Source organism: Pipistrellus kuhlii, unplaced genomic scaffold, assembly GCF_014108245.1.
Source record: "Pipistrellus kuhlii isolate mPipKuh1 unplaced genomic scaffold, mPipKuh1.p scaffold_m20_p_3, whole genome shotgun sequence".
Classification (NCBI taxonomy): Eukaryota; Metazoa; Chordata; class Mammalia; order Chiroptera; family Vespertilionidae; genus Pipistrellus; species Pipistrellus kuhlii.
In genome coordinates, this window is record NW_023425529.1 from 125992375 (window position 1) to 126005519 (window position 13145).

Here is a 13145-nt window from a genome sequence, read left to right on the forward strand (position 1 = left end):
AGCAAAGGTAGCATTTTTTTTAATTCTAATTATGATATCAATTTAAATGTAAGTTATTTGTTCTTTTTATATATATACATATGTCACTTAGATTTATAAGTTAGAAAAATATTTGTGAATCAATTAATTTGTGTACATTAGAGTCTCAAAATGGAAGATCTTTTTCTCATTTTATAAAAAATGCTCTAGCCACTAAGTGCTAGAATGAGCAAGGAGATGGTCTTTTATTAAGAACCTGAATCAGCCAAAACCGGTTTGGCTCAGTGGATAGAGCGTCAGCCTGTGGACTAAAAGGTCCCAGGTTCGATTCTGGTCAAGGCATGTACCTGGGTTGCAGGCACATCCCCAGTACGGGGTGTGCAGGAGGCAGCTGATCGATGGTTCTCTCTCATCGATGTTTCTAGCTCTCTATCCCTCTCCTTTCCTCTCTGTAAAAAATCAATAAAAAACAAAACAAAACAAAAAAACCTGAATCAGAGCCTAGAATTCCACCCAAGCCCCTCCCATCCAATGGCGACATGTGTGTGAAATGACTTTGCTGCTTTTTTTCCCTGAATCCGAAACTAGGCAAGACATCCACGAAAACCTATTCAACGCAATCTGCATGTTGTAAACTATAAGCATATCCTGTTTTATTATGTTTCACTTTGATGTAATTCACAGATGTTACCTTTTTTTTTTTTTTTTTTTTTTTACAAACTGGCGGCAAGAACTTCCACAAGCAAAACAATTTACAATTCGCTTTATAGCGATACTCACTTTATTAGGGTGGTCTGGAACTGAGCTCACAATATCTCCAAGGTGTGCCTGTAACCAAAATGTGATTTTGTAATTTTCTTTCAAAAAAAGTACTTTATACTTAAAGTGTTTGGGCCCATCCAATAAAGATAATTTTTTTTTTCCCTAGCAGTTCAACCTCCTCAGCTCTTTTAAACACAAGGAGGATTTTTCTGAAATATCCCCTAAGTTTATAAGCCATAATGTTATTTCTCTTGAAGACAGAAGAGAGTATGGCTCACTGATCAGACATCAAAGGCTTCTCTCCTGGGCTGAGGCTTCAGAAACTGGGTGCAATGATTGTCCAAAGGAAAACCAATCATTTAAGATGGACTGCTCCAGCACCTTGATGCTGACTGAGACGGGGTCTTCAGAGCTTTGCCTGTTGGCACAAATTGAATCTGAAAATAGCAGTGTGTTCACCAAATCAAACCAATCACTGCAATGTCGTTTCCTCTTTTGGGTTTTATTTCCAATCAACCACTCTTAATCATCCAAACTTCTGTTCTACTATCTTTTTCTTTTTCAGGAAGAGGCTTGAGGAAGCTCTCATAGGAAGTCTTTCCTTTAGCCTTTTTAACTTTGAGCCTTTATTTTAGAAGATAATTTGTTTATAGTTACACTACTTAATCTAGGCAAAAATGATCAACACCTGTTCCAAATTAGTACCCCAGTCCCCCACTCCTTTTTCTTTTCGCCACCAACTGCCATTTGTCTTTCTTTGCCCATAAAAAAGCAATCTCATTGGCATCCTTTGTCACGCTATTTCAAAACTTCAAAGGCATACCAGAGATTCTATAGTGAAACTGCACCTTCTATATGCCAACATAATCAACTTCCAAGAAATAGGAAACTGCACAAAAGAAAGACATATTTGAAGGGAACCTTTTCATTTAAACAGCTCCTTGAAGCAACCCTTAATAGCCAAGTCAAGGATTTGAAACAAATAAATAAAAGACAGTTTGCCTGAGGGGAAGGAAACAGAGCAAAGAAGTATGAATTTGGATCTAAGACTGGACAACTTAATGGGCCCTCTCAAGACTCTGAATCAGCATGTATCCCTGGCATTTGGCCAACCTTTTCAGAGCTCCTTAGTGGAATTCTCACAATGGCTAACCGTAAGTTGTTGCCATAGCTACAAGCAGGGGGCACGGGAGAACTAACTTAAGAAAAGCAATTGGGAAACAAAAGAAAAACAAGTTGGACTGGAAAGAATGCATATTTAAATACAATTTTTTAGGCAGTCTATAAGAAAGAATATAAACAAAAGAAATAAGTTATATCAGTTGCAAACTGATTGTATTAAATGATGTTCCATGATATAAGGCATTCCATCTATAGGAGAAAAAGCAAGAGGAAGATGAGGAGGAAGAGAAGTGTTAGGAATAGGAGTAGCTCTGGTCGCCATAATTGTTCTTCAGACCTTGGAAAAGTGAATCCTGCATAAGTTAGCCCATGTATTACTCTAAATTCTTTGTCTGGAAGCCAACAGAATCTCAATTTTATATTTATTGTACCTTTAAGTTAGTGTGTTTTAATACAAAGACATGATAAGAAAATATTGACTGATTTAGATAAGGGGACACAGACCTTTACAATCTGGTGGAAACTTAAGTTGACTACAGTGAATATTGACCAAAATTGGGTGATTAATTATTATAGGGCAAATGATGTAGCAGAATAGGCTAACTACCACAATACTCTGGCCATTGCTCATATTTTCTATACTTAGGAATAAGCAGTGGTGTACGGAAGCTGTTAAAACCTATACAATTTTCAGGAAGTTTTTGAGTCAGTTATTAAGCATAATCACTTTTTTTTAAAACGAATGCATATGAACTTATAATTTAATAAATCACATTAAAATAGCTTACTATTTTTAACTATCATGCCTAATTGAAGTTTATTTTATTTTTTTATATATATTTTATTGATTTTGTACAGAGAGGAAGGGAGAGAGATAGTCAGAAACATCGATGAGACAGTCATCGATCAGCTGCCTCTTACACACACCCTACTGGGGATATGCCCGCAACCAAGGTACATGCTCTTGACCGGAATCGAACCTGGGACCTTTCAGTCCCCAAGCAGACGCTCTATCCATTGAGCCAAACCAGTTTCGGCTGCCTAATTGAAGTTTTATATTTACTGTAACTGCATGATGGGAATAGTATATAATGGTGTGCCATGTGCATCTCTTCTCAACTCATGTTCAGTAATATCATGCTGGCAGGTTTAAATTAGCCATGATGGAAGGACTTATGCCATAGGAATTAGCAAACATTATATATCAGAGCTTAATTTATTGCTGTTAATTATTATTATTTTTAAAATTTCTTTATTGATTAAGGTGTTATATATGTGTCCTTATTCCCCTGTTACCCCTCATCACCCCCGCCACTTTTGCCCTCATCCCCTGTTGTCTGTGTCTATTGGTTAGGCTTACATGCACGCATACAAGTCCTTTGGTTGATCTCTTCCCTATATCCCCACCCTCCCCTATCTTCCCTCTGAGGTTTGATGTTCTGATCAATGTTTCTATGTCTCTGGATCTGTTGATTATTTATACTTAAGACAGAAAAATATTAATACCAAATAAAATTTAAAAAATAATCCTATCCTTAGCTGTTACATTGTAAACAGAAAAAAAAAAGATGAAATGCTCTTTCAGTACAATAATCCATCAGTATCAATGGAGACAGATTTCAGTTACCCTGTCCCTATACACACTCACACACATAGATAATAGGATCCTTATATGCCCAGGTCCATCACATAAAATCACATAGTATTTCCTATAACCCAGTGTATCCTCCTATATACTTTAAATCATTTCTAGATTACCTGGTACAATATAAATGCTATGTAAATGGTTGTCATATTGCAAGAATAAAATGTGTGTTCACGTTCAGTACAAAACAACCATCATAAGCCTAACTACATGATACAACAACATAAGTTTTTTTTTTTTCTGAATATTTTTATCTGGTGTTGGTTGAATTTGGAATATAGAGGGCCGACTATATTTGTAAACTATCGACTAAACACATAAGTGCTTACATTGTTGATGAATAAGTGAAGATCTGAAATATCTTATTTGTTCGTTTTAACTCTGTTTTACTATTAATATAAATGAAAATATCAACCAATATATATATATATATATATATATATATATATATATATATATATATATATACATATATCTCAAAAGCAAACTCATTTGTTATTTTCCACCAATTAATGAAAATATTCTATAAGAATCAGTTGGTTATATATAATTATTCATGAAATTTAATGCAATTATTTATATACTGGAGGCTACATATTCTTTATATCAGTAAAATGTACAATAATAAATGTGTCTGTGTCAGTATGAGTGAGTGAGTGTACATATATGCAAGGTAAGAAGAACTTAAAATTTACCAGGGTGCTGAACTTTAATTTTTTCTTCTAAATGGACAGATGAAAAGGGTTTAGTATGTTTATCTTAATTCTCCTATGAAAAGTCAGGCCCTCTGTTATCATACCCTTATTTAAATACTGGATGAATATAATGAAACATTAATACCAAGATAGTTTAAATAAACTTCATAGAATGTCCAAGAAAAATGACATGAATGTTTCCTCACTCTTCCTTAAATATTCAAACATCTTAATTGCTATTGAGGGAAGGAGTTTTATCACTTTCTTTTCAGACTGCAGGAGCACATTCAAAAGTATATAATTCTGATATTGCTATTCGTGTCAAAATTTAAATAATCTTCTTTGAAAAGAACTTCTTTGGAGCATGAACTTTATATTAACTTTTCTAATTTCCATTTTTGAATGGCCACTATGTCCTTAATTAAAAGCAATTACATTTCTGAAGCAGGAGATTGTTACTAGAAGGATGGAAGGGAGTGAATACAGGCTTAAGGAAAGTTCTGTGGGTTTGTTGGAGATATCTACTATTTTGATTGTGATAATGATGTCAAAACTCATCAAATGGCATTTTAAATATGTATATTTTCCTTCCTTCAATTTTACTACAATAAATACATTTTAAACATTCCAGAATGAAAAAAGATATATATATATATCTTTTTCATATATATATATAATAGTCTAGTATATAATATGTAATGTAATACATATTATATTGTGTTATAACATATATTATGTTATCACTGTTTAGCTAATATTGTACTTATATTTTTATCTTTTGTGTTATGTTTTTTCTAAAAAGAAAGTTAAACATTATAATAAACTGTTATTCTATATTTTTAAAGCAGGCAAACTCCTTTATACATAAAATGAATTCATTTTTGAAGTGTACAATTTAAAGAAGAACATTAAAATGTTTAAGTATAAAAAGTTAGTAAACCAAGGCTCATGAAACTGCAATTTTTAATCTCCCTTTCTTGTACTACTTTCATTCTAAATATGGTTTTTCTAAATATTTATTATTTTTTTTACTTTTCTACATTAAAATATTATTTAAATAACTATTTACAACCCACCCACATAACATCTTAGAATAAATGACAATTATTATGGATTACCTAAAAATTTAAATAAGGGTTAGAGATATTTGGTATCTTCAAAGAGCTTTATTCTTCCCTAACTTAAGGCAGATTACTAGAGTTCAATTATATCAGAAAGATAATTCTGGCAGAATCATGTTGGCCTGAAATCAAATTAGCTTCCAAAAATACCTTATGTGAATTCTAATTTTAAGTAAATCTCTTAATATATTCCTATCAATTTCTTAATATATTCAATAAATATTTTGACTTAAACACTGATTATACAAAATTGAATGAGAAAAAGAAAAGGTCTGCTGTCATGGAACTCATAATATCAAGGCAAGACAGATGAAATAATAACTTTGATAAAATACTTAAAAAGCTGTTGGAATCTTTTTTTTTAATCAAAGGATAGAGCAAAAAGAGAGGATGATATCTTCCTCCAATTGACTTTAGATGGGATTTATATATGGAAAGACTGCTTAAAAAAGCATGAAAAAAATATAATGGCTTCTTAAAATGACTGTTAATGTAATACCTTGCAGGCTTCCACTCTTTCTAATCACCTAGTTCTTGAAAATATCTGTGTGGACTCTTACGGAGGCTCTCTCCCAATCTTGGAGAGCTATCTATCTTTTTTTCAATACCTGCTGCTTTTCCATTCCTTCTAAAATGGCTCTTCAGTGGTTAACCTCTTCATTCAAGAGCTAATACATCCCTATCTTCCCTAGAAAGCAGCTTCTTTTACTGGCATAACTCCATGCATGTGTTTTAAGAGCCTTGACTAAAATGTTTTGCCTTTTAGTTTGCAATGTGCTTTTGAATGATCAATATGCATTATGGATCTATGCTTATTCATCAGTTTTCCAACCAGGAAAACACATCAAAATTCTGGAGAGCACATTTAAACATAAATAATGCTACTGACCTAATGCAACCCTTCATTACTCTTCATTTTCCAACTTCCCAAACTCGAAGTATTTTGGTTGTTGTTCTTTTTATTTTTTTTTCATTCTTTCTAGGTAAATCTCTTATATTAATAAATAAGATATGAAAATAAGTCAGAATCCTCCATCTTTCTATGAGAACCTTTACAAAATTTAGCCAGAGGCCATTGGACATTTACAAATTTGCCATTTTTTGAGCCACACAATTTTCTTAATGGCTTAGTCACACCACTGCAAAAAGAGATCACATTTTATCATGTATGAGTAGAAGAGAAAATATTCTAGGCATACCCTGCTCTGAATCTGTAGCTTTAAATAAGCAGTAAAACATTTTCCATGGGCACAAATAGGTAAAGTGGAAAACAATAAATTGTTCAAATAAACCAAAATGCTTTAAAGAGTTTCTAAGACCCAGCACTCTTTTTGGAGTAGGTAGCTTCAGCTGAGACTAAGCATACTTCTCCCAGAACCCTATGCCTTTTGCCTAACATATTCTAGCACATGTGTCAAACACAAGGCCCGCGGGCCAAATCCGTCCCGCCAGGCCTTGCAATGTGGCCCACACCGCGCTGTCATCACTGCACTCCGCTGCATTTCCATCACAATGACAGTTTATGACTGGTCAGTAAACCATTCGGCCCGCGATTTAGGCAGGATTTTAGATTTTGGCCCCTTCTCTGATTGAGTTCGACACCCCTATAGGAAAGAACAGTTTGCTCTCCATACCTTCTTAGAGACTTTTACCTGAAAGTTGAAGGTGTCACTCATTTACCATTGATAATTAAAGATGCTGCCTTTCAATTTTAAAATAACATTTTTAAATTCTGACAATAAAATTAAAATTAACAAGTATAAGATTAAAATATCCACAACTCCTAAAGTAAGTTTATTTAGTATTTTAAACAAAGTCACTTAAAATAACCTATTAAAATTCTTACTAGCAAAAACACAACTACCCCTATAATTATAATGGTGTTTTGAGAGTAAAATAAAATAAAAAAAGAACTATTGCTTTAAACTAACTTTTCATTCAAAGCATAAATAAACAACAACAACAACAACAACAGTAAACTATTTATAGAAATCTTTGGGAGAGCTATAATACTGGTTCATTTTTCTTCTAGTCATGAACTATTTTGAAAGCAGATATTGGAAAGAATCAATAATGAAACCTCAATCTCATCTAAGGTTGAAAACATCCTTAATTTTTATAATGACCAAACAGATTTCTTAAAAAATTATTTAAAAAAATATATATGTATATATAATAAAGTTTACAATTTTCCATATTTTCTACAATTTACAGTAATAATTTCTTTCAGAATTCTTATCTCGTTTTCTACCTGTACAATCCAATTGAAATGATACATGTATCCCTCCAAATGTCTATTAGTCTACATTTAAAGTATAATTCTATGAAATACTGGAATTTTCAATGTTTAGGTATTTTGATTTATTTTTCCATTATTTGTGCCTGATAAATTGGCATGCTAATAAACTTTTTGGAGAAAAAAAATGTGAATTGTTTCTGTTTATAGTTAAGAGAATCTACCTTTGGAAATTATGCCTGTCAAAGAGACAGTACTTCTTTTACTTAGTCTTTATAAAATTTTGCAGAAACTTGCAAATGATAAGTAGAGGGAAAATAATTTTAAAATAAATGTTCAAAAAACTTTTGAAGCGGTAGTTCTTTAGAAAGCACAAGTGTGCTTGTACCAACAAGAATGCTGTAATTAGGCACTGAGCTTCTAGTAAACGTTGCTATATAAGCCACCAGTCATAGATTACAGTTGTGAAGGCAAACATTAAGTGGCTTTGGGAATTAAAACTTCAGTTTTAATAAGAAAAGCTTAATAAGAAAATATTTCAAAATTAATGAAGTATAGTATTGGTTGTATTTGTGTAAAAATCTAGCTAAATACAGAAAATAGTTCTTCCCTGTTCTAAGATTTAAATGAAAAAACAGGAAGACATTATGTAATATTAGCACAATTTGAATGAGATTTATCATAAGACTATTTGGATAAACATCATACCATTTCTTAGTTTGGATGAAAACTGTGCAGCTATCTTTATATATAAAAGTCTAATGCAAAGTGTCCCCTTGGGAGTTCAACCTACCAGTAGTTTGATCACTCACTATGACATGCGATGACCCAGGGCAGCACAGAATGAAGGGAGGCCCCAGCCAGCAGTTGGCAGCCACTAGGGGCCCTGCCCATGAATGAATTTTGTGCACGGGGCTTCTACTTTACAGTATATAATAAAACCCTAATGTGCAAATCAACTGAACAGCAGAATGAATGGTAGAACGACCAATCACTAGGATGCTCACTGACCACCAGGGGGCAGACGCTCAATGAAGGAGCTGTCCCCTGGCAGTCAGCGCACTCCCACAGGAGGAGTGCTGCTCAGCCAGAAGCCAGGCTCACAGCTACCTGCCACCTCTGCTGCAGGTGAGTGGTAAGGAGCTAGGGGTCCTGAACTGCAAGATCCCCAGACTACCAGAGGGATGTCCACCTGCCTGCTTAGGTCCAATCCCCTAAGGAGTCCTGGACTGCAAGAGGGCACAGACTGGGCTGAGGGACTCCTGAATGCAGAATTTCATGCACCAGACCTCTAGTATTACATAAAGGGTACAAAATTTTAAGAAGATAATTATTACTATATAACAGGATTCCTGCCTCATGCATGTTATTGAGTATAATGTTGCAGAGTTGTCTCCGAAAATCAGAAAGTGGACTTAAAAAAAACAACAACACAGAATGCTTAAAAAAATAAATATATAATTATACATTAATTAAAACCATATATTAATAAAATTCAATTACATATTAGCTTTACTTGTTAGGGAGAAGATGTAATTATAATAGGCACCAAAGGTCAACTTAAACATAGATTAATTAACATTGCTTAAGGTTAAGAAATCTCTCCATCAAATTTCACAGCAATCTCAAAAGGCTGAAGAGGAAAAGAAAGTCAGAACAAATTTATCCCTACTTGTAGAACAGCTTGCTTGCCAATGATGAGAACTCTTGCCTTATCTATAGACAGAATAATACAGTATTTCAAAGTTTAGCATATAACCAAACTTTGTCCTTGGCTGATTTTCTCATCTGCTAAAAAATTGTCTGAGCATACTCTGATTTTAACCTTGAAAACTTATAGACATAAATCATTAAAACTGTTCCAAACAATAAAATGTTAAAATGGGACAGGAAAGAACAACTTCTATATATTTTCAAAGCTCTGATAGGTTTTCTCTTTTCAAAATGGTTACTCATGCCATTCATGGAAATTGGAATAGCTCATGAGCATGCTAGTAGAGTCACAGTCTGTTACATATCTAAAAAGGAAAAACATAAAATGCCACATTTAACCATAAACAATATGTATAAAGACACAACTTTAATAGAAGTAGTTTTAGGGGGGAGGCCTGGGCATTTGACAGAAGTGTGGTGGGTCCTGTTGGAATTGTTTTTGTTCCTGCTGTTTCCTATTTTATTTGCATTTATAACCTAAAGTCATTGCCAAATCAGTTTTCCAGCCATTCAAATTTCTCTGCCTCCATAAAGCTCTAAACCCACTAATCTCTCAGCTCTTTGATAAGTCAACACTGCAATCAATAATAGCAGGCTGCCTTTAGTTCTCAGTGATATCCTTTGATTAATATCAGCCTTCAAGAGAAACATGAAAATCGTATCATGAGCAGCTGGATCAAACTGTCAGACAACTTTGGGAAACTGAGACATTCGAGGGATTTGGAAAATGAATTGCAGTAGATTACTGTCAATTTCAGGGTTCTTGACATTTGGTTATATTTATGTGTTTCTTTTGGGGCCAGGATTTAAATGAAAAGTGATGTTATTTTGGTTCCTTCCTGCTCGAAACAGGTTGATTTTCCTTTTTAGCAAATTCTGATACAACATGTGTGATTATCCCTTGCCAACATTTCCAATTCCTCTTCTGTGCAGACAGCAGGGTTTATGTGATAAAATTTTAATGACCTTGGACCTGAATAATAATGTGAGTCACCAGCACAATTTCAATAGGGCCATGCATTTGTGAAGACTGGTATTGGAGGGTATTTCTCTAAACGGAAGCCGTGGTGGCCTGAGAGGCAGGCATAGTGGCACAGGAGCTGCTCCAGAGAAAGCACGATTATCTTGCAGCAGTTGTCGGATGAAATGGGGATTTATGAATCACTGCCAAGGAAACTATATTACCGGCTGTAAATTAAACCTGGGGTTTAACATATACCGGACACAAGGCTGGAGGATCTAGCTTTTTTCAGATTACCCCGCAGACTTAGTGAAAAGCAGCTGTAGAGTACCTTCAATCTCTGATTTAGTCCCCTTACCACTCTCCACAAAATCCTACACTGTTTTCTGGTTGCTATAGTTTCATCATTGGAGAATCTAAATCAATTCAATAGAGGTTTTGGATTTTTGTTTAACATACAATTCCTTCCAGGTTAAGTAGCATTGAAACTCGGTAGCAGGGTGGGCGGGGGAATACTCACTCTATCAATATTAAATCATGAAGTTATGTTACTTGCTTGGCTTATACAGAAATGATTCCTGTGCGTGCCTTCTTGACTCACATACATACCCTTGGCCCTGAGCCTGGGGATATTTACACTTTCTGCAGCTTTACTATAAGTATTCTATGAGCAGATATAAAAATCCCCTATAAATTTTCAATTCTAATGATGTTATTTTTAAGGGTTTTTTTTTGTGTGTGGTTGTTGTTTTTCATAAATGCTGCTTTTTTTGTGTGAACTCAACAATCCAAAGTAAAAACACAAAATTCAGAGGTCTTAATTCTGAATCTACAAGTGCCATCTTACAGAAATTTTCATGTTTATGTTGAATACATAATGCTATTCTCATGTTATATAAGTCTGACAGCTACTAGGAGAGTTATATCTGTGAGAACTACATTGTATCTCTTATATGATAGAAATATTTGAAGTTCCTCTCTGGCACCAAGCATAGTCTCATAAAGCATAATGATGAGATAGGTCAGGGTTCAGGATTGTTCCATTTCATAAATGAAAATATATGACTGCCATACTTAGTATCTAGGCAAGATGAAATTAATGGGAACTCCTGGTAAAGAAGATGAACTTGAAAGATGGAGGAATAGTTTACTCCATAAACCTGTACTCTCCTCTAAGGGAGAACTTCCCTTCATAGCAATATTTAACATATTGGAAATGGGACATTTTCTTTTTGTAATAAGAATAGTGAAATAGGGGGTGGGTCAATGGTAAAATATGTACACATATAATACTTTAATAAATAAAAAAAGGGAAAAAAGGGAATAGTGAAATAGTCATTGCAATGGAATGGAAAGATGGTAGTGGTGAGGGGGCTGAAAGGAAACTTATAAATATTGGAATATGGCAGTGAGATCTTTCTATAAAGAAAAAAATTCATAGAAATTTAACAAACTATCTAATAAAAGAGTAATATTCAAATTGACCATCACTCCAACATACAAAATGGCTACTCTCATATGGTCCACAAGAAGGCTGCCACAAGATGGCCTGAAGAGGAGGGCAGTTAGGGGTGACCAGGCCAGCAGGGGAGAGCAGTTGGGGGTGACCAGGTCTGCTGACCAGGTCTGCAGGGGAGGGAAGTTGAGGGTGACCAGGTCTGTATGGGTGGACAGTTAGGGATGACCAGTCCTTCAGAGGAGGGCAGTTGGGGGTGACCAAGTTGGCAGGGGAGGGCAGTTAGGGTTGACCGGGCCAGCAGTGGAGAGCAGTAAGGGGTTACCAGGCCTGCAGGGGAGGGCAATTAGGGATAACCAGGCCTGCACAGCAGGGCAGTTGGAGGTGACCAGGCCTACAGGGGAGGGCAGTTGGGGGCAACCAGGCTGGCAGGCGAAGGCAGTTGGGAACAAATGGGCTGGCAGGGGAGCAGTTAGGCACCAATCAGGCTGGCAAGAGAGTGTTTAGAGGGTGATCAGGTTGGGAGGCAGAAGCAGTTAGGGGCAATCAGGCAGGCATGTAAGTAAGCTGTTGGGAGCCAGCTGTCCTGGATTGTGAGAGGGATGTCTGGTTGCTGTTTAGGCCTGGTGGGATCGGACCTAAATGAGCAGTCGGACATCCCTTGAGGGGTCCCAGATTGGAGAGGGTGCAGGCTGGGCTGAGGAACACACACCACACACCCCATGCACGAATTTTGTGCACCGGGCCTCTGGTTAAAATATAAATAGCCGTTTATATGGGAATGATGAAAACAGCTTTTAAACCAGGAACAGAAATCACAAATATTTTAAAATAAAATTGCACAGAATTCTACTTGACACCAAAAACTCACCTCGAATCCAAGGAAATCATCTTTGGTATTAGCTACATTCATCTTAAATTACAATTTAATTCATTTTATAATATAAAGCCCAAAATAACAAATTGTTTTAGGCTTTATATTATAAAATGAATTAAATTGTAATTTAAGATGAATGTTTTTAGAGTAAAAATACTATAGCATTGATTGCATTATAAAAAAGCCACATATTTCAAAGTTTTTAGAGTTATATTAAGATCACCATAGACCTGAGAGTATAAGAATAAAGTGAGCATAAACATAATTACTGTAGATAAGAGTATTCATTTAAATGCACATGCATATGTTTAGGGGTTTTAGGAAAATACAATCGGTCTGATGTTTACAATATCAATTATCTTATGTAATATCTCATAAGGTAATAACATAGCAGGTTGTCTTAACAAACATGTGCCCCAATTGATTAATTAGATTTGAACCAAAGTATACCCCATTTTCTAATGGAATTACAAAACTAATACTTAAAAATACCTAGACAAGCCCCAAGCAGAGTGGCTTAGTTGTGAGTGTTGTCCTGTGCACCATAAGGTTGCAGGTCATATCCCTAATCAAAGCAC

At 35.0% G+C, this 13145-nt stretch overlaps 1 protein-coding gene across 5 annotated transcripts in view; it reads right to left on the minus strand.

Annotated features, from left to right (window-relative positions):
• PCDH9 (protocadherin 9) overlaps positions 1-13145 on the minus strand; it is a 900785-nt gene that overhangs the window by 684630 nt on the left and 203010 nt on the right. The window contains exon 3 of one of the 5 annotated variants that reach the window (XM_045588690.1): positions 636-807. The exons of the other annotated variants lie outside the window; for them this stretch is intronic. Coding sequence (XP_045444646.1) covers positions 667-807 — 141 coding nt within the window. The 3' untranslated portion in view covers positions 636-666. Of the gene's footprint in view, positions 1-635; positions 808-13145 lie in introns of those variants that run through there. 5 annotated transcript variants of the gene reach the window in all.